Source organism: Pseudonaja textilis, chromosome 7, assembly GCF_049901715.1.
Source record: "Pseudonaja textilis isolate UNSWEBS1 chromosome 7, rPseTex1.2, whole genome shotgun sequence".
Lineage (NCBI taxonomy): Eukaryota > Metazoa > Chordata > Lepidosauria > Squamata > Elapidae > Pseudonaja > Pseudonaja textilis.
Window position 1 is genome coordinate 38,597,291 of NC_141996.1, and position 22,650 is coordinate 38,619,940.

At 40.7% G+C, this 22,650-nt stretch overlaps 1 protein-coding gene across 1 annotated transcript; it reads right to left on the minus strand.

The window, feature by feature from the left end:
* Positions 1 to 8,521: 8,521 nt before the first annotated feature.
* On the minus strand, positions 8,522 to 18,647 carry ACP6 (acid phosphatase 6, lysophosphatidic). The gene is made up of 10 exons (XM_026700684.2): positions 18,184 to 18,647; positions 16,430 to 16,558; positions 16,221 to 16,351; positions 15,833 to 15,909; positions 14,951 to 15,038; positions 12,939 to 13,071; positions 11,777 to 11,877; positions 11,513 to 11,608; positions 10,038 to 10,197; positions 8,522 to 9,151 (listed from the first exon to the last, which is right to left on the minus strand). Exons 1-10 carry the CDS (start codon positions 18,379 to 18,381, stop codon positions 9,020 to 9,022), a joined length of 1,245 nt encoding a protein of 414 aa, XP_026556469.1. The 5' UTR covers positions 18,382 to 18,647; the 3' UTR covers positions 8,522 to 9,019.
* Between the last annotated feature and the right edge of the window lie 4,003 nt (positions 18,648 to 22,650).

Sequence of the window (22,650 nt, forward strand, 5' to 3'; positions counted from 1 at the left end):
GAAGGATCTTGATTTGAATAATGGGCTGTACTCTACAATGTGCTATATGGTGATGGGAATTGTTAAAATTCTGCACTTAAGTAGGAAAAAACCCAGATACACAGATGGATGCTATCTGGCTTGATAACAGTATCTGTTTAATTATTAAATCTTGTGACAATCTTTATTAAATCTGGTATTCTGATAAAGCATGTCAGATTGTTGCATTTACAAATGTTTAATGTCATGATCACAGAAAATAATAATTCCATTTTATGCTGCACTGGTTAAACCACACTGGAGTTAATAATTTTAGTTTAGTTTAGTTTTGGTTGCTACAATGCAGGAAGTGTTCTAAGGAGAATCTGCAAAGAAACGAAGCTGGTTTGAAACCAAAGAGGGACTTGAACATCCTAACAAAGACCTATTAAAGGAGTTTGGAATACTTAGTCTAAAAAAGAGGAAGCTAAGAAGAAGTCTTCCGGTGTTTGAAAGACTGTCATAGGGAAGAGGTGTGGATTCATTTACCATAGTGCCCAAGAATAGGACCTTACAGAATCCTTACAGAAATCCAAACTCAATAAGGTATAATTTTCTGACAGAAGAGTTACTCTGCCTCCTTGAACTGGAGGTTTTTGAGCAAAAGTTGTACAATTATTTGTCTGAGATGACTTGATAATGCCTCTTCTGGGCAGTAGGGTGCATTACAACATCTTGAAGAACCCTTCCAACTCTGAGTCTAATTTGTCTTAAGAAAGATGAGTCAACTGGTGAACAAACACCTGAGTCAACAAACCTCTCAGATTGTGTTCTGTCAACAAGTTTGGGCTCCTCTTAATCATTTGAAATAACTGCCTGTCGATGTTGCTAAGAGTGGCAAGCCACCAAAACATAAATTGAAAGCAAGCCCTACTCCTTGTTAGTAAGGAGTAGGGCTTGCTTTCAATTTATATTTTAGTGGTTTGCCACTCTTACCAATATTTCAGCCAAGGAAATGTTACAAAAGGCTGAATGAGATGTTCAAATTTATGCATCTTCTGTATGCATTTTTATTTTGAATCTATAAACTGAATATAAATCACAACACATTCATGTTTGCAGAAAGATTCAAGTTCAAGTTTGCATTATGTAGAAGTTATCAGCTGTTCACTTAACATTCACTGAAATATTAATTAGAGCTGCCTAAACTTTCAGGCAATTGTATTTTGAATGTTATGCATATCACAGTCAGCAGTGTAACCTTCCTAAACATGAGCAGAATTCCCACATATTCTGGTCTTCCAGATGTACAGACTTCTTTTAATAAATCTCACCGATTGCCATGCGGGTTGTAGGATTCTGGAAACTAAAACCTATGTATTTGAAATGGCCTTGAATGGAGATGGGACAATTTCCTCTAGTGTTTTAACACACGAAGTTAGAAACCGGGAGATTCACTTCTAGTCCTGCCTTAGGCCTGAAAGCTGGCTAGGAAATATCTCAGCCCAACCCACCTCACAGGATTACTCTTGGGAAAGTAGGAAGTGGAAGAACAGTTTGCTGCCTTGGTTTTTCTCCCTCGAGCTGCTCGGATCATCCAGAGAGTGGGAGGTGCTCCAGTCTGCGTCTGTGTAGGCTGAGCTTAATTACTGAGGAACGCTCCGCCCTCTATCACGTGGTCCCTTGCAGCGTTCCCCAGTTTATGCTCAGCCTTCGCAGAGTTAGGCTGGGTGTCTTTGTTGTGCTTCTCACTCTCTTGGCCGATTCAAGCTCAGGAAAAAAAATTCTCAGGTTTGACTCCCAGCTCTTGCCTTTCCTTAGCCTCTGCGCATTTGAGGGTGCTTTGGGATCCAGGGGTGCGCGTTTTTCGCCCCCAGGGGGCTGAGCGGGTGGCTTAGCAGCGCTTTAGCGCTAAACCCCCCCCACCCCCCCAGCCGTTTCTTTCCATCCTTTCCTGCCGGTCCGGATCTATTGCGCTGCTGGTTTTCCCCCCATACAACGCTGATCGCCCTGGTAGAGGCGATTTTAGCGTCCTCGCCCTCGTGACTTGCAGGACTTATCCGCCCTGAGCAGCCCGTTTCTCCTTTTTCCATATTGCTGCGATGTTCTTTCTAGCCCTTGCCTCTGGCCTCCAAGCCTAGTAGGGCTTTTTCTCTCTCTCTAAAAGGAATAAATAATTAAATCTATATTCATTGGTGGTGAAAGTGTTGGCTCCCGCAGCAGAGCTCAGGGCATGGAAGCAAGTGTAGCCACTCCCTCCCTGGGGGTGGCAAGCTGCCTGAGGCCATTTGATTCCTGGCGTTAATTTGACTAATTGGTTCTTCCTTATCTACCACAACTGCTAGGTTGTCTCTGAGTCACAGATTAATATGGAATATCTTCATATTTTTTACATTGGTGATCCAATTTTATTCAATTGGTGTTTAATCGCTCTCAGATTTGCTTAGAGATATATAGCTTCTCATTACTGCTGCAGCAGTGTTTTTTCCTAGATTCATATCCTGAAAGTATATTTTCCTTATAATAGCAATCTATAACTGTTGCAATATATAATTATTGATTATATTTTCAGATTATTCTTTGCAAATTCTAAAAGGGGGCGCGGGCCAGCTTCTGGATACCCGGCCTTACCCACAGGTCGTATCCTTGGCGTGCCAACCGCCTATATATTGCTCCACCTATTTGTTTCACAATGGCAGACGACAATTCCACCAACCGCCCTTCTTTGAAGGCAAAATCTAAGTCCCATCATGTGCACAGACAGGCTAAGGAAACCTCCTAGGAGGCTTCCAAGACCTCTCAAAGGGACGCCTTAAGGCGCCATAAGGCACTAGAGAGAGAGTTCGACAGGCATTCTAGGGTGACTCAACCAACACCCCCAGCCGTCCCTTCTACATCCAGGCACCCCACCCTCCAGTTTGTTCCCCTCTCTCCAGGCACAGCTCATCCCAGGAGTCTCAGACCCCTGGACCAGCAACCAGGCGGATGCCCGAAGCCACCTTCACCCCCACGGCCGCTGGCCTAAGACAGGAGGACCCGCCCACGATTGAGATGCCTGAGTACATGAGAGTTTGGATGGAGCAGGCAATTCGCCAAGGAATAGCTCAAGGCCTGCAGCAGATGGCCGGGCCAGGCCTTCCTCAGACGGCTCCTGCACAAGAGTCTGTACCAGCCAGGTCCACGCCCACTCCGGACCCTGCTCCTGGTCAGGTACCCTCCCGGGGGGTCAGCCCTCTTCCAGAAAGGGAACTGGACGAGGGCATGGAGGTTATAGACCAATACAGGGAGGAGGAGGAGGACCTTGAATGGGGATCTACCTTCCATGGGGAACCCTTTTCGGAATTAGACCCAATGGAAGCAGAGCTGTCGGAGGACGAGGGCCTTACCCCCGACCAGCCATCCTTTGTGGGACTACTCAAACCCCACATGTTCAAATCCATCCTGTTCAAGGCCAAGAACACCTCTGGCCTGGCCGCTCAACTCCCCTCTGCCCCCCCCTCTTCTGTGGAAGATCCAGAGGATGTCATGTTTAGGCAGCCCGTGGTAGCTGAGGACGTGATCCCAGCCCCACCTATTTTCCATGACCTGGTCTCTAACCAGCTGAGCCTTACGGGGGGGCCCCCTGCCCCATCCACCCAGGATAAGAGGTTCTTTAACCTCGAGCTGAGTTTTTGCTCCCTCCTCAACACCCCGGAGGTGGATGAGCCCATTGTTGGTCTCGCTTCCTCCTCCTCCCCAAGCGACCCTCTGGAGGCTCTCAAGCCCGAGGACAGGTGGTCCGAGTTAGCCTTGCGTCGGGCTCATGTAACCAACGCCTGGGCCATTAGATCGGCCACGGCCGCCTCTTTCTTCACCAGGTCCTCTATCCGGTGGCTCCGCCAACTAAAGTCGCATGTTCCTCCCTCCAACACAAGGGCGCTTCAGGACATTGCGAAAATCACGGCAGTGGCAGAATTCTCGGCCGACGCCACGTACCATGCTGTCAAATTCTCTATTCGCACTAGCTTCTCAGGTCACTGCTCGCCGTCTGCTTTGGCTCAAACCATGGCAGGCGGACGTTAAAAATAAAGTCAAGCTGGCCTCTGCTCCCATTAAGGGGGAGAAGCTCTTTGGTCCAGCTCTGGACCCCCTATTGGCCAAAACTAGGGGCAAGAAAAAATTCCTCCCCTCTCTTTTTTGGAGGCCAGACTCTAGAACCCCTCAACCCTTTCGAAGAGGGTCCTCCCGGTCCTTCTACCAGTCTCCCTTCCCTCCCAGATACTCAAGACCTCCCTCTTATAGACCATCATTCCCCCAGGATCGCTCCAATCCGAGTGATCTGAATAGGAGGGGCGGAGGGTTCAAGTGTCCCTTCAGAGGTTCCGGGGGGAGACCCTTCCGGCGCTCCAAATAAATCTTGTCTTTCTCCTCCCATTGGCGGTCGGCTTAGACATTTCGTCGACCAATGGGACTCCACCACTTCCGATAACTGGGTCAGGGACTCCATTAGGTTTGGACTCGCTCTGGAGTTCAATTCTCAACCTCCCGAGTTATTCATGGCATCTCCTCCCTCTAGGGACCCCTCCAAACGCAGCTTGATGGACTCTGCCATCCATCATTTACTCTCCATCCAGGCCATTCAGCCAGTCCCTCCCTCTCAGTGAGGTCAGGTTTTCTACTCCCATCTCTTTGTGGTTCCCAAATCCTTGGGGGGGTGGAGAGCAATCCTGGATCTCAAGCGGCTTAATCGCTACCTAACCCTCCATAAATTCAAAATGCACACCCTTCAATCCATCCTACTGAGTACCAGACAAGGGGATTGGCTCTCTTCTATAGACCTCTCTGAGGCATACCTCCACATCCCAATTCGGCCCTCCCACTCCCAAATTCCTCAGGTTCTGTTACAATCATCGTCATTTCCAGTATGTGGCCCTTCCCTTTGGGTTAGCTTCCGCCCCTAGAGTTTTTACTAAGATCCTCGCGGCCCTGGCGGCTCACTTAAGGGACCATCTGGTCCGGCTCCATTGTTACCTGGATGACATCCTCATCCTGTCCCATTCCAAATCCCAGGCAGAGAAGGACACCAAGATCGCCCTCTCTGCACTCCAGACCCATGGTTTTCTAGTCAATCAAAAAAAGAGCCAACTGGTTCCATCTACCTGAATTGCTCACTTGGGGGCCATTATTGATACGGTTCAGGGAAAGGTGTTCCTTTCTTCAGAAAGGTTCCTGAGTATCCAAAACTCTATTCAAGTTATTCGACGATCAAAGAGGGCTTCTCTATTAGAATTGTCTAAATTACTGGGAAAAATGGTTTCATGCATCTCTATTATTCCTTGGGCCCGTTTACACGCCAGGTCCCTGCAGTGGCTCCTGCTCCCATTTCAAAGGTCCGGCAGAAGCAACTCAAAATCCACCATCAAGGTGCCTCCAAAGGTCCTCTCATCTCTCCTCTGGTGGACCAACCCTGCCATCAACAGGGGTCATCACTTCAAGGAACCTCAGCGTCTCACTGTCACCACAGACGCCAGCCTGAACGGCTGGGGCGCTCACATCCAGTCCCTTACAACGCAGGGCAAATGGTCCCAAGCAGAGCGGGCATGCAGCATAAACTGGCTGGAGCTCCACGCCATCCACCTGGCCCTGCGCCACTTCCTGCCTCAGGTACGTGGGTGGCACGTCCTTATCCTCACAGACAACGTCACCGCCAAGGCCCATGTCAACAGGCAAGGCGGCACCCAGTCTATCCGGTTGATGAGGGAGGCCGAACGACTCTGCCGTTGGGCAGAGCGTCACCTCCTCTCGATCAAAGCAGAACACATTTCAGGGGCCTCAAACACCCAAGCGGACTGGTTGAGCAGGGCCACCGTGGACCAGTCCGAGTGGCGCATCCACCCGTCCCTGTTCAGGGAGGCGACCATGATCTTTGGCCTCCCATCAGTGGATCTCTTTGCATCCCCCCTCAACTCCCAACTCCCCCAGTTCTTCTCCAGATTCCCTTCCCCCGGGGCTGAGAATCACGATGCACTTCGCTGTCCGTGGCCCCCGGGACTCCTGTACGCCTTCCCCCCGTTAGCTCTGCTTCCCAGAGTCATTCAGAAACTAATCCAGGAGGAGGCAGAATTAATCCTAGTGGCCCCCTATTGGCCCAGATGGCCGTGGTTTGCGGACCTCCGTAATCTGTCAGTGTCTCCTCCGTGGAGAATCCCACCGGACAGGATCTCCCTCTCCCAGGGGCCCATTCAGCATCTGGAGCCCCAATGGCTCCAGTTAACCGTTTGGAGGTTGAGCGGGAAAGGCTAAGGAAGGAGAACTTATCTGACCAGGTTATTAATACCATCCTGGCCGCCAGACGGCCTTCAACCAACCGATATACAACGCTACTTGGGTCAGCTTCTGCAGGTGGTGCCATTCCTCCCAGGTCAACCCGCTCTCGCCTTCGGTTGCCCAAGTTTTGAACTTCCTCCAGGATGGGCTCAAAAAAGGTCTTTCACCTAACACTTTGAGACGCCAGGTAGCAGCCCTCTCGACTGTCGTTCCCGGCGACAATCTGGGTTCCCTTTCTCACCATCCCCGTATCAGGGCCTTCCTCAGGGGAGCCACTAACCTCCGTCCCCCTGTCGTGCATCGATACCCCACTTGGGATCTTAACAAGGTCCTGGTGGCCCTAACTAAGCCTCCCTTCGAGCCTATCAGAGAGTCCTCCCTCCAAATTTTGAACTTCAAGGTAATGTTTCCGGTGGCAATTACCTCGGCTCGCCGAATATCAGAGATAGCAGCCCTTTCGGTGAGAAAAGACCTTTGCATCTTCCACTCTGATCGGGTGGTCCTACGCCCCGACCCGACCTTCTTGCCTAAGGTCAATTCAGCCTTTCACAGGGCACAGGAGCTCACACTCCCCAACTTCTGTCCCAATCCCTCGCGGGAGAGGGAGAAGCGATGGCACACCCTGGATGTGAGGCAGGCCCTCCGCATTTACATTAAACGCACACAACCCTTTAGAAGGTCCGAGTCCTTATTCCTTTCTTTCCAACCCAAGTCGTTAGGCCACAAGGTGTCCCCTTCCACCATCGGCCGATGGATCAGAGCCACCATTGCCAAGGCTTATTCGTCTCAGGCCTTACCAGTTCCCAGCGGGGTCACCACACATTCCACCAGAAGTGCGGCCACCTTGGCAGCCTGGGCTACCCAGGCTCCAATTTCAGACATTTGTCGGGCCGCCACCTGGGCTTCCCCCTCCCCTTTCATTAGGCATTATAAGATTGACATCTTCGCCTCAGCGGAGGCCTCGTTTGGCAGACGAGTCCTCTAGCGGGTCATCAAGGACCCAGGGGAGCTTCCACCCCAGACAGATTCCCTCCCGTAGGAAAGCCAAGCTTTGGTATGTCCCACTCTCTGGATGATACGAACAGCTCGAGGGAGAATGGGCGTTGGTCTTACCTGACACGCCATTTCTAGTCGAGCTGCGAGGATCATCCAGCCCCACCCTTTTTTTCCTTTTTTTCCGTCGGGGGGAGCCTTGTTTCGGCCAATGATACCTTAAGTCTAGTTAGATGAGAGTTAGACGACTTTCCTCCTCTCTCGACTTCGCATAAACTGGGGAACACTGCAAGGGACCACGTGATAGAGGGCGGAGCGTTCCTCAGTAATTAAGCTCAGCCTACACAGATGCAGACTGGAGCACCTCCCACTCTCTGGATGATCCTCGCAGCTCGACTAGAAGTGTCAGGTAAGACCAATGCCCAATTTAGAAAAATGATACAGGCAGGATATTAATAAATGATCTGTTTTCTCCAAAAATATATATTTCATGCATTTGGAGTAGCTATTAATAAATCATCTAGATTTATTACTACTGCCTTGCTGACAGATGTCAGGTTAAATGTTCACAGTGATGATTTTTTATTTCCTTGCAGAGGAATCTATTAAGTCACCCTGTGTCATGTGTTTTTTGCCTAACTCACATCACTTTGATACATATAGCCAGGACTGGAACAATATTTTCTGCCATAGGCTAACTTGACCAAAGCTAAAGATATAATGAATTGCATGAAAGTAGTGGGTATGACCGATCTACACCCTTAAGTTTAACACAAAAATATTATTTACTATTCCACCACCTTAGCTGATCCATGCAGATCTGCAGGTCAGATGTGAATTCTTTCCCCATTCATCTGTGGAGCAGGCCTAGAATTAAATGTTTGGCCAGCTAGAAAAATGATAGCTCAAGAATATGTATAGATAGTGAATTTAGATAGCCTACTTTTACTATAACTCATAACATAAACTATCTGATTTGCACAATCAGATATTACTATAGTAAATACTATTAGTATACACAGATACTATTAAAGTTAAAAATCACATGATATGTACATTGATTTCACTACTTCAGCAATTAATATTGTCTGCATTCTTAAAAATAGTAAGTATACACATACATATTATCTGGCTCGATGATACAGCTAATTTTCCTTAGGATACAGTATCTAATAAGCGCTTTCCCATTTCCAGGCTTCAAATGAGAAATTATTTTTCAAGTTTAGCTGCTTTATTGACTGATGTAATAAGGACGACATGACTGTTAAAATAAAGACACTTTATTATCCATAATGCAAGTAGTTTCTAAGAACTATAGTTTTAAGCAGTCTCGTCATTTAAATTAATATTAAAATATGTAGGAAAAATTAGTTCTGTGATTATACCTTAACTTTAAAAAAATGTACAGTATATAAAGATGACTATATTCATCTCAAAATGTTTAGTAAGAGATTAAAACTTTAAAAAGCAAGCCATGTTCTTTAAGTATAAATGGGAACAAAATATATTACTGAAGGAATATATTATGAAGAATTATATGCTAATTGCTCTTTGACATTAATATTATCTGCAGGTAGTAATGTATACCCGTTCTAAAATAATTTACATTCTACTAATGCTCATTTCCAAAATTAAAACAATGATTCATTTTCACCATTATAACAAGTTTTTTCTTGCTGTTTCAGCTACTAAATTATAACAGTAATTAATACATTATTTTTTACAATATTTAGAGTACCATGTGCTTTCTTGATCAATTGTGTTATAAAACTGCCTCTTCTGTTTGGGAACAAATCATTTTATACACCAGCGGCTCTGTGCTATATACTGAAAGAGCATTTAAAAAGTCTTCTAGTGGACACAAGCCATCTTTACATCCTCTGGGAATCAGCTCCTATAGTAAAAGAATTGATAAAGTTATTTTTTAAAAAAGATTTGAATAGCCATCCTTACATAAAGTAACCCTGGACAGCTAACAAATAACAAAAGACTAATTGAAAAACAACTCAAAACAACCAAGCCCTATAACAATCTCATTGCAGAATCACAGAATCACATGGCAGAATCACAAATATTCGGCTCTTGTCCCCTCCTGAAGTAAAAATCTTAACCAGAAGGTGAGGAGGAAGGTGGCTCTCTGCAACTCTGGAGGAAGGCTGTACCAGGAGGAAAGCACAGGCATGGAAGACACTTGCTTCCTAGGTCCCACTATATGGCAACATTTAAATGAGGCAAGTGCTTAGGGAAAAGCGGGTTCGAGAGTAAACTGGTCCCATGCCATATACAGTCTAAAGATGACAATTGGTTCCTTGAATTGCCATTGGATATATTTTTGAGCACAACTCCCCAATTTTTTGAAAAATGGGCTCATTTCAAATTTTGAATGTGTTTCATGGTGTGTTGCTATGGGAGAAAAAGAAGCTTGCCCATTCTTAAAAACAGTTGCCCTGAGCAATGAAGAAAAATCTAATGAGACACAGAGCCCAGATGGCATCTAGGGGAGATTGACACATTGATACCTATAGTTATGGACCTCATTTATAAGGCACATCATTCTTGATTATTTCTTCAAAAGCATTGTAGTATAGGAACAGTACTGATTGCTTCAATTTTTGACAAGGCAGAGATTAGAATAAACCAGGATGGCAAAGATCCAATATGCCATTTTTAGAAAGTGATGTGATCTGTTACATTGTTTAAATATTCATATGAAACGCACAACCTTGACACTTGCTAAGGGGACCCAGGTAGTAGTAGTAATAGTGGCCCAGAATTTGTACCTCTCCATTATAGATCAGTCGTATAAACCAATCCTTGGAATGCTGATAGAGTTCCAGGGTAACATCTGCTGCATATGGAGGCCACTTTGAATCGAAGACCCCCATCGCCACCAGCAATGGGAAGAGAGTGACATCATGAACAGCATAGAGGATGAGCTTCCTGAATGCAAAATGAGCATAACGTACTCCCTAAGTCAACACATTCAATGTATAAGTAACTATTTTATTATTGCATTCATTCCATTTAGGATTAGTTTTGATGAACAGTGAACTAATTTTAAAACAAAATACAGTATCCTTTTGCAAGGATTTCATTCTCAAAGCAATTTAGTGAGGTAGTTCCATTTGAACAAGATAGACGCTCTATAAATAACATGATTTCACACAAGCAGAAGTGGCTGGATTAAATGAAGAGCAGAAATATTCAAGTGTGTCATGGTAACTATTGTGAAAGGCAATCATATAATCTATATTAAAAATAATTCAAGTGATTTAAAGCATGTAAAGACAAAACCAAAATATTAAAATTGTTGTGGTTCTCACTAAATCTTGCTTGCATTCCTTATCTAACAAAAGTTTCTTTTAACCTAAAGTTAATCATTAGCGTTTTCCAATGTTTAACCATTTTCTTTACATCTATGAAATACAGAAAGCCTCTATTAGAGTAGAGTAGAGTAGAGTAGAGTAGAGTAGAGTAGAGTAGAATGGAATAGAGTTCTTTATTGGCCAAGTGTGATTGGACACACAAGGAATTTGTCTATTACACATGAATGTTCATTCTAGCATAAAATTTCCAGTAACAAAACCAGAACAAACAAAGAAACAAGCAAAAAAGACCAAATCCATGGGAACTGTGTGGCTATGTTAGGAAACCTATGATCCTTTTCTTCTTCCAAACATACAGTAAGAAGGGTGAAAAATTTCCCCTTAAATAAGCCTTGCAGTCAACTGTCCAAAAATAGGTTTTTAAGAGGATAGCTGTGCAGGCAGGCAAAAATAGTATTGAACATGTAGGACCTAAATAATAGCAATTGTCTAATGATTGTCCCTTCTCCATCCTACTAAGCAATCCCAACTTTCTCTTTTACTTCCCCTAACCCATTAGTGGTAATTAGTCATCACAGTCTCATCATTCAGTTTTTTTTTATATTTTTCTGAATTGCTGGAGTGGATTATGATTACAGAACTATTCAATATAAATAAAATATACAAATGTCTTGCCTATTCAAGATGCTTTAGACTAAGACTAGTATTTCCCAGTGCAGAATTTAGGTACAGATAACACATATGACATGTAAACCCATATCTTTATACTATGTCTGGTCCGGTCTTTATCAATTGCATATAGGGTCCACATGTACAGATTTTTATAAGCAAGATATGCCCAGAGGAACAGTAATCTTTGAATACTTCTCAATTATGTGTTCTGTTGCAAGTGAAGACAGGGAGACTAATATCTACTAATAAGTACATACCTGGTCTTAATATCAGAAGAGGGAGGCTCTATTGCTTTCTTAATGTTGTCCTCTATGACATTCAGGAGAGGACCAACAGACATCTGAAGAATCTTCCTATGGGAAAGAAAAATATTTCAAAATAACTCTTGAATATATAGCCTCTTTATAAGTTCTACATAACTGATTTAACAGGTAAGAGATCCTAAAACATTTCTAAAGTACTTCTTCATTTAAAGTTATTAGTATCAAACAGATGCTGCCACACAGCCATTCTGTGCTCACCTTGAATTGCTTTTTGTAATATAAAAGAATGAGTCGACAGCTCTCTGCTCAATTAGTTGCATAGAATTCTTCAAAACAGGGTGACTTGGTAGGTTATGTGCCTGAAAAGATAACAGTGTGTAAATTAAGTAAAATACAGGTCTAAGAATGACATCTAAGCTTAGATCACTAGCATGGACATACACCTGTATTTTTACTTGATATCTGGAGATTGATAATCGTAATTTTGACATAAATTTTAAGCGATAGCAAAATGAATTATTGTCAGGAATCCAGATATAAATTAAATCCGTAGTATTCAAAAATAGAAAAATGCTAGACAGGAACAAAACTTGAAAAGTCTAGAAATTTGTGTAGGATATGTTGCAAGGAACTCTGACTTTCCAGTGATAAATGCCATTCATAGCATGCCAAGATTCCTTGAAAAACAACTTATCTTTGCTGCATAATAAAATGTGCAATGCGTGTTCTGGTATTATTTCCAATTTATGGAAATGTTACAAAAGTCTGAGTCATTTCCTACATTCCGACTTTAATATAGATCAGCTGACCTCCAAATCTATCATTCAAAGATTTTGTCAAGAAATCAACATAAAAAGTAAGCCTTAAACACAGAGAAATAGAATTTGAATTGTAAGAGGGTTATTTTAATCTTACACAAAGATCTAATTCATATTAATTACAAATACGAACTGAATACACATTGTTTGGTCCTGTATTATACTAGGAAAAAGCTGGTCCAAATGTTCCCCTTGCTGCTGGGTTGCCATCTATGTTTAATTCCTGTAAATATTCAGACCAAAGATTATGGGAATTGAAGCAGATAAATGAGAAATTCAGCATTTACAAAGAGGTACATTTAATAATAACAACCCGTATCAACCATTAGCACCAGTCACTGGTATTTACGATACATTTTTAAATGTTCAGTTGCCTGAGTTTCATGTTTAATGAATAAAAGAGATAATAATAAAGTTTTATGCAAAAATAATGAAAATACACGGGATGAAGAGAGAAAGAACTACAGATGCAATCAAGCATTTAGGCAAGGTACAGCTGGTTAGAGAATAAACAGATTAAGTTCAGACTTGCAAAAGAATGTATTTTGTGTATTTCATCATTGTATTTCATCATTAATAGTTGAAGAAAACAGGAAGTTTACCTGTTCTGCAAAAATGTTGTCAAGGAGAAGAATGAAGTCTATTTTTTGCTCGTTACTAATGCCCAACTTTTCTTTAATGTTTTTCAGATCTTCTAAGAGGTCTTCAAGCAAATTCACACGAGCCCATCCATCACTGTCAAGGAAAACAAAATGCTTCAGGTGCTTCTTAATTTTTGCTTTGTAGATCAGAAAAATCAACAATAGATGTATTTTTTATGTTTTTATGCTTGCATCTCTCAAAAATAAAGAGTACAGCAATGTGAAATTCAGAGGCTGAAGGCATCATTCTGCATGTTGCAGAATCTAAGTATAAACCTATTTAGGCTTATTCTTTTTCTTTTTGCAGTAAGATGCAACTACTTTAAGTCAAGTTCTGAACTACTCTTTCTGCATCATTTTCAAAACAGTTATAGAAGATACTAAATTCAAAATCAATTTCAAAAAGCAAGAGCTCATTTACACAGATGAATTTCTACTTATATTCTTTCATGTTTGCAACATTTAAAGAAAATACCAGAATCTTCAAGATCTATCCATACAACTACAGGTAGTCCTTGAATTACAAAGGCAATTGGGACTGGAATTTCCATCGCAAAATGATGTAAATTCTAAAGTGTGACATTGCCTGACATCCTCACACAGTGATGGCAATCCCTGCAGTCCTTATTGCTGTTGTTAAGTGAAGACTGTGGGTCATCGAGCACCTCTGTGCAATTTCATATTGACTTGCGACAACCAAAGTCAGTAGGAAAGTGGCAAGTCCCAGATGTTAAGTGCCAGCTGTCAGGTGAAAGAGGGGATGCAGGTAGTCAGGAGGGTAGCTGCTACTTGAATATAGGCTACAATCGCTATATGGATATTATCAAGAATGGCAGAAATGAAACTTACATTATAATTCTTTCCTTTTTAGTACAACAGCTTCATTTATCCTCACTTTTCTTAAGCATAGATTTTGAATGTAGATTATAGCACTCATAAAAAGGGCCATCTATGTCCATAAGAATACAACTATTTTATTAGGTGATATATGAGTGAAACTTTTTACAACTGTGCATGACACTCATTAGCATTCCATCTCACTTTTGCTTTTGTGTGAATGACTAGGCATACTTTAAAATTTAACATTGAGCAGCAGCCTTCTATATTATTTTTTTTCTCCCCAAGAAATTCCCTGGATTAAGTACACGGGCTAGAGGCATTCCTGAAAATAGAGTTGTATCCTAGTTTTCATTTAATTTGGATTCTATGTATATGGAAAAATAGATTTCATGACACATGGAACCTAGTAGCTACCACTGAAGGATCCAAGAACTAAATACCTTTCTTTAAATATCAGCACAGCATATCATTGAGTATCCACTGTTAGATACCATATTTTTACTCTTTTTTTTTTCATTTCAACTCCAGGGAACCCTATAAAAGAATTTTACTCATTTTCTAAACTGCATATGGATTATGCGCGAGGCTGTTTATAATTGCTTCCTGGGAGATTTAGTAATAGGTCGTGAAATACAGCATGATCTGAACAGCTAATGAGCCTTTTTCTATTTTGCATGAGCATTTTGCAGTTGTTCTTACTACAGAAGTCTGAGACTCTCACAATAATTATTACAACCATTTGCTGAAAGCTTTCATAGCTACCTACACTTATCCTATAATTATAGTGAAAAAAGGCAAGGTAGAACTTGCTCCATACATAAACTTGGAGCATGGCCACATTCTCTGAACATCAACTGTACACAACAAGCCAAATTTAACTATTATTCCCAAAAGCATAACCAATGAATTTAGGAGAATGCATGCTGTTTTGATAATGAAGCTGTCTTACATCATTGTTATCAACCTGGAGCCCTCCTGCATACATTACAATTATTCTGTTCAGAAATCCAAATTAGAAACCTAATTGGCTGCTTTATACAAGGCAATTATAAACTGCTTTTTGGCACACCACAGTGTATTCTATACATATTAAATATTCAATGACATCAACCAAAAATATACTAGCAACTCACCTATGCATACGTTTAAGTTGTTGGCAATTCCCTGGATTGGGATAAAGGATTTCAGACTCTGCATTATCTGTGACAATGGTAACAGCTCCTGCGTAATTAAGAAAAATTGCTCTTTCACAAATTGTAATATCAAATATGTAAAGGATTCATACTAAGATTTCTTGCATTCTGAAATATAAAATCACCTGAACTACATTTTGATTTTTAAGTATTTGTAGTATCCTATCCATTTTACTACTATTTAAACAACCCCAGTAAAGAACTGTTCCTATCTTTGAAGTCTAAATGCCTCAATTCCTAGCTACATTACTTTTTAAGTTAATGATATGTCATGGCTGCAAACTAAAAGGACCCATTGTACTAAATGCCAAATAAAATCCCGTATTAACATATATTGTCAGATATTTACCAGAGAGAGATTCAACTCTTGCACTTATCAGCTCATAGTAAGATTTTTTTATAAATTCATTTACATCACATATGCTTTGATGTCTTAAATCAAAACCTTTAACTATTATAAATACTGGTGATACCAAATTAAATCTAAGCTCAGGGGCTACTACCTTTCTCTATAATTTCATGACTAACATCTTACAAGCGTTAAGCCAAAAGAACATTTACTTCTTGGTAACCTATAAATCCTCCATCTTGGATCCCAGAACTTTCATCTGTTCCGCACAGAATCTGGAATTTATTGGGCTGTCTTTTTAGTGAGGTTTTGGATAATGGATTTAGGTATTTTTTACATCTCATTTTATGGTAGAATTTTAACTAGTTATTTATGGGGTTATCCACTTAGATAAAACAGGTAGGAATCCATGATGGCAGAAATGATATGAAGCAGAACAGAAAACATAGTAGTAAAAAGCTTCCACTGCTAACCTTTTTGTTGATGGAACAGCCCAGCTAACAAACATCGTGCGGATTCCAGATTCCGAACAATATTAGTGGAACGGACTCTGAAAGATATAAGGTAGCCAATGAAATGAAACAGAGATGGCCATTGCTTCCAACATGCTCCTACAAATGTTATGGATGACTATTACAAGGCTCTTGAAATCAAATATGGTATAAAGGTTAAGATGATGAATTATGAGGGACAGAGATACAGGTTCTGTTCCATCCTCAACAATGGAAGTTCATTGGGTGACTGAACTAGTCATTTTTTTTAGACTAGCCCACCTCTGAGGGATATTTTGGGGAAAACCAAGTTTTGCATTTTCCTCAATATTAGGACATACTACATAAAATATACTAAATACTAACTTACAAGACCTCAGAAGATTTGTAGGATGATGACAGGAAATTGGTCTCCTCAATATAACGTTTCCTTAGCCGTTCCCCCAGGGTGAACATTTGCTGCATGCCAACTTTTGTCAATTGTCCCGCAATTACACCTCCCTAGAAAGAGATTTTTTTTTTCCACTTAAAGCTACTTACCGGCAGGCAGGAAAATACAATGCTTTGGAAACAAAATACCTTCAGCACTGTTTTTTTGTAATCTTCTTCATAAGGAGAAAATGGTCTTGGTCCACCAGTGAGATTAGTTACTATGTAGGGAAACTTTGTTTGAGCAGGGATTTCCAGAAGAGTAGGATCCCAGTCTACCTATTTCAGAAACAGGACAAAGTTTTGATTTAAAAAAATCATAAGTTCTAAGCCACTTATATATTTCTTCAGTTATTACTCAAGGTATGCCTTAACCTCAGTTCAATTATCAATGATGTGATAATAGGAATTAGAACTAACTAGATTGGAAAAATTTCTACATCTAAGCAAAATTTATCAATGGAAAACAATGTATTTATGGACATTAACACTGAATATATAATACAGTAGAGAATGTGAAATATTTAGTCTATCCATTGTCCTTTAGATACTTCCAGTTTGGCTGTCTTCAACATATTAAAAGCTGCTGGTGGGAAAGGCTCCTTCAGACCATTATGTTGCAGCCAAAAACAAGAATACAAATGTGCCAGTCATTAGCATTCAATGTAAAGCAAGTGCTTTTCCAGGAAAATCCTCTTGTTTATGCACCATCAATGCTTCATGCCCTATGAAATAGACAGTGTACAATGCTCATTTTTGAATCTATGAATACTGTAACATGTTTAACTGTCATTTGGATATCCCAAATGACACAACTGTCATTGTGAATCAGGATGCCATTTTTTTCTATCAGATTCCCTGGGAGCAAAAGTCATTACCTCAGCAAGTTTGAAAAAAATGTTCCCAATTCTATAGGAATTGGAATTCTCTTAAAAATATTTTATTAAACTGCAAAGCTTCCTTTGGAAGATATTATTTTTCCTAACTTGATCTGTGAAATGCAAACACACTGTAAACTTGATCTTCTATACTAAAAAATACTGCATGCTTGATCATAACTTGAGCTGTGCAAACATGTAAAATGGATTTTGCCAGGAGTGAAACAGCTCCTCTGTCTTAATTGTATTGCAGTCATGATTATGGTTGGGTCACTTCCAGAGAAGGCAACCTCTGTTGCAGCTAGACTGAAAAAGAGCAATGTTCTTGAAAGCAGCACTTACTCTCTGTTTTCAACCCAAACCAGGCATCCTCTTCACAATCAAGGTTTGTAAAATATGATAGCCCACAGCTAGTGTCATCGATACAATGAACATGAATTTGAGAAAACTCAGGGAGACAATGGAGGGGGTGCTGACATACTATGGTTCATGGGGTCACAAAGAATCAGTCACGACTTAGTGACTGAACAACTACACTGATCTCTAACACCCAGGCTAAGCGTGCACTACATAAAGTTAAGACGCGATCGACACCCAAAGTTCTCAATAAGTGCATTAGGGAAACACAATTAAGAGTCTCCTTTACCGATGGTTATTAAATAATCTAAATTGCTCATCTCCTTTACATGGTGATTGCTAAATTATCTAAACTTAGTAACTACCCTGTAAAGGAGATTGGGTAATCGTGCTTCCTAATTGCACTTCTTCCGAATTTTGGGTGTCACCTACGGTTTGACTCAGTTAAGACTTGTGGACTTCAACTCCCAGAGAACTCAACTCCCAGAGAACTCTGGGAGTCGAAGTCCAAAGTCTTTAAAGTTGCCAAGGTTGTAGACCCCTGGTTTGGCTCGCTATGTGGTGGACAAGCGCTCGATCCCACCAGCGGTTTCTTTAGCGACCGTATCAGCCTGTGATAGTCCAGTCGGGCGCGCGGGGGGGGGGGGGGCGCTTACTTGACCGACTCACCTGCTCCACGCCCGGGATTGGCCGGAGGGGCGTGCGAGCGCCGTGCCGAAAGATAACTTGCACCAATCTCAGCTCTGGCTTGCCGCGGTCGCTGCCGCTCTCTCCGTTGCTCTTTGCAGCTTGGGCCAGGGCGCTCTTCCTGCGGTGCGCGTAACAAGACAGAGCGCCCACCATGCCTACCCGCGCCCACAGATCCATGCTCTTCTAACGTCAAGTCTCGAAAGGCAGAGGAAGTAGAAGCTCAGCTCAAGGCGAACGGCCCGCGTCTTTTCCCTGCCTTTGCTTGGGAACGCAGCGCGAATCATCGAACAGAAACGCGTGCCCCCACTTCGATTCTCTGATTTACAACTAACGCTCCCCGAAAAGACTTCCCGATAGAGATTCCCAGCCCATTAAGGACGGAGGCGGATCATGGGAAATGAGGTTTCCTTTTCTGTTCCTTCCTCCCTCGGCAAACAGCCGCTAAAAAAAAAGACTACGACTCCCAGAGGACACCAGGGCACTTAAATCTCAGGGCGGGAGCGGCGGATGGAAGTGAGACCTGGAAGAGTTTGGCCTTGATTTTTAACTTCGTTATGGCCGGGCGTGTTTGCAATATAGCAAAAAAAAAAAAAAAGCCCTCAAGTCGATTGTGTATTAATTTCATGGTATTAATGATAAATAGATGCAAAAAGTGCCAGTTTAAAATATTCTATAAGCTGAAACTGATCGTGATTTTGTGATTAGAATTCTTTATTGGCCAAGTGTGTTTGGACACACAAAGAATTTGTCTTGGTGTAAACACTCTCAGTATACATAAAAGAAAATATACATTCGTCAAGAATCATAACGTACAATACTTAATGATAGTCATAGGGTACAATCAGCAATCAAATCATACTAGGAAACAGTCAATATAAATCGTAAGGATACAAGCAACAAGTCCTACAATCACAAGTGGGAGGGGATGGGTGATAAGTAGTGTGGAAAGGGAAGTTCACGAGGACAGTGGTGTCACCCAAGCAGGAAAAGCCCAAAGGGAACATCAAGCCAACCATAAAATAAACTTCCATAGGAAAAGAAATCAAATAAAAGGTATTAAAGAAGCCCCTTAGACAAAAGCCCAAATAATTAAGAAAACTAGGGAAACAAGAAAAGAAAACCCTTACAAACACAAGACATGCCAAATCAGCAAAACAAACAGACAAAAGACACAAAATATATTGCAAAGGAGACAGACAGGAGATTGCCACAAAACAAATATAAGAAACCATTAAGCTAAAAAAGATTACGAAACCGATAATCCAATCAAACTACCACGCAAAGTTTGCCTTCTGCACCCCGTGGAGTTTACCCTCCAGCAGAAATGAAGACAACCCCTGACAGGATTTAAAACATTAAGAAATACAAACACAAGCACACACACACAAAATGAGAAAAAAGGTATAAAAGTCAGGGACTTACCATACAAAGGTAGCTAGCCCAGGAATGCAGACTTCTTGCTATCTCTTGCCTTCCTGAAAAATAAAAAGATCCAGCTTTCAAGTAGTTGTCCATATCCTTGCACCGGAGCTCTCCCAGCGGGAAAATCGAATCCTCAGAAGAAAGGCATTTTGGCAGCCTTTCAACAGGAGTGATGAGAAGATTAATAGTAATAGTAGTGCAGACTTTGTAATAGTTGAACAGTGTTGAGGGATTTATTTGTTTAGCAGAGTGATGGCTTTCGGGGTCAAACTGTTTTTGTGTCTAGTTCTGGTGTGCAGTGTTCTATAGCGTCATTTTTGAGGGAAGGAGTTGAAACAGTTTATGTCCGGGATATGAACGGTCTGTAAATAATTTCACAGCCCTCTTTTTGACTCGTACAGTATACAGTATACTATATTTTATTTATATACAATATTTTATTCCTTTTATTTTTTATTTAATACAGAAATATAAAATATTCTTATTTTATACCTGCTGCAGAGAGTGCAAGAGCATATCAACAGGAATTAATTCTCATAGTGAGAAAATCAGTTATTCCACCCCCCTGGAATCTGTTCACACCTGGACTTATTAAATGATGACAGTTGGGTAATTGCTTCAGCGCTTGGAATCTGTATCGCCTAAATATTATTCATTATCAGTATTTTCTAAGAAGTGTATTTCATGTCACTGAATCAGTTAAAAATAACACTGGACTTAATGAGCCTTTCAGGTTTCCCTCATGCTTTTAATTAGTAGACTACTGTCTTTCCAGTGGAGAAAAATCAATTATCAGAAGTCCATTAATGTGAGACTCTGCAATAAAAGAATGGGGAGGCAGGGAGAGAGACACTCTGATAGGCATGAAGCCTTGGATTTTTAAAATGGCCCTAGTTTACAATTTAGCTAAGTTACACACTAATTAAGACAGGAAAACATTGAGCAATTAGTTTATACATGTGATGAAGTTAACAGCTGCTAGCTGATCATGGCTGATTTTGAAAAAGCCAGACAGGATTGGATTTGGATGGAGGACCATTTGGAAAAATTGGGATTATAGGCTATACTAGGAAGTAGCAACAAAACCCCAGAAAAAGACAACATTCCTGGCATTTTGTTGTGAATCTGCCATACATACATATTTATGTCATCAATAATAATTCAGGTTGACTTGAAACACTGTTTAAAAATAAAATAAAAAGTTCGAGCAAAAACTTTCCAACTATCTAGTTTCTGCCATCAAAAGGCAGACTCTTTTTGGCTAATGGAGCAGTGGTGATTCTTAGTTAAAATATTTTTCCCAGGAAAGAATACCTTCTTGGATAGAAACTGCCAATAGGAATTCAGGGACTTGCATATATAGAGGGTGACAAAAACTGAGGGAGAGCATCCCATAATATTTTGAGAGTCTGAAATACTGATAAACATAAACCTGTGAGGTTCTGCTGAGTAATATGGAAAAATCAATGCATATATGAAAATTGGTTTGCTCTTGCCTTATCTTAAAATGTCAATATAGTATTCCACTAAATTAAAGTTAAAAGAAGCCATGATTTACATCTGTTGAAAATGTGGCAAATAAGCAAGCATTTAATTCTCTGTTGTAGCTTTTCTCAGCACTTTCCAGATATGTTGACTATAGCGCCCCCCCGCCCCCCCTCATACTTGGCTAATCAAAAGGCAAATGGGTATATGGACTGGAATTATACTTTAGCAATGTGTAAATCGCAAAGGGCTGCTACTGCATATGACCTTGAAATGAGAAAATTGGGGCAAAGAAATGCATACCATAATGGGAATATACTCCATCGCTAATTCTACTCATTTTGTTAATTATAACCTTTTAAAAAGTCCTAAACAACAGAAATAGCCTTCTGACATGGGATTACTTATACAGATGATTAGCCTATGGGATTAATTATATGTGTATCAGTGCTTCAGTGGATATGGTTGGGCAAACATATCCTGGAAGGTAAAATTGGGATCTGAGGATTTAGCTATGGCTTTTGCTTCCTAATTCTCTACAGAAGCTTTTCCATACACCTTGAGGAAAGAGGGTCAGTCAATATACTGGATACAGAAGTTTCATACACAAACTGATATAATGTTATAGGAAATAAATTGTTAGGCTATTGGAGGTTTTTTAGGTAGAGCATTCCCAAAAGGATTATGCAGCATTGTGAAGAGGGGAAATCCTCTCCTGAATTTTTATTTGGAGAATAAATATCTTATCAAGCTGGATGTTTCTGTCATATTTATAAGACAGTTGTATCCTGATAGAAAAGCACACCTAGGGACTCATTTATGTTATTCATGCCACCTCTGTATCTATCCTCTCCTTTTTCTTAAGCAAAAATTAAGAGAAATAGGTTGCATGGATTTTTTTTTTTAAAGACAAATTTTATTAACTTTACAAAACAATACACAAACAATCAAGGCATAATAACATAAAAGATCTTTTCTAAGAAAACCAATAGAACTTACAAAATAGTTCCAAATTGTAATATATATATTTACGTTATCTGCTCAACTTCATATCTTATCCCAACTTCTCCTTTTCATTCTATTATCCAAATTATATTTCTTGCTAATTAAAATTTTATTGCCTTTCAAAAACAATACACAAACATACAAAACATAAAACATAAAAAACATAAAACATCTTTTCTGAAAGCTGCTTGATCCCAGGTTAAAACTCTTCGCACAGACACAAATTCAAAAATCATATTTACTTTATATATCATTCCATATCTTATTACCATTTTCAATTTTCTATATAGCTTCTTCCCTCTTTTATCTTTCTTAGTTTTATTTTATTTATCTTATCTCAATTAAATTCATAATACTTATCATTCTTTGTCTGTTCTTTTCCAGCTATCCATTCATCTTTTCTCTTTAAATATACTTCTCCTTTACACTGATTGGAGTGATGCCTTTGACTCTTTCCCCTAACTTAATAATACTTAATATAACACTTACCTTATATTGGGATTCTGTTTAGTACGTTCTAAAATTACACAATAA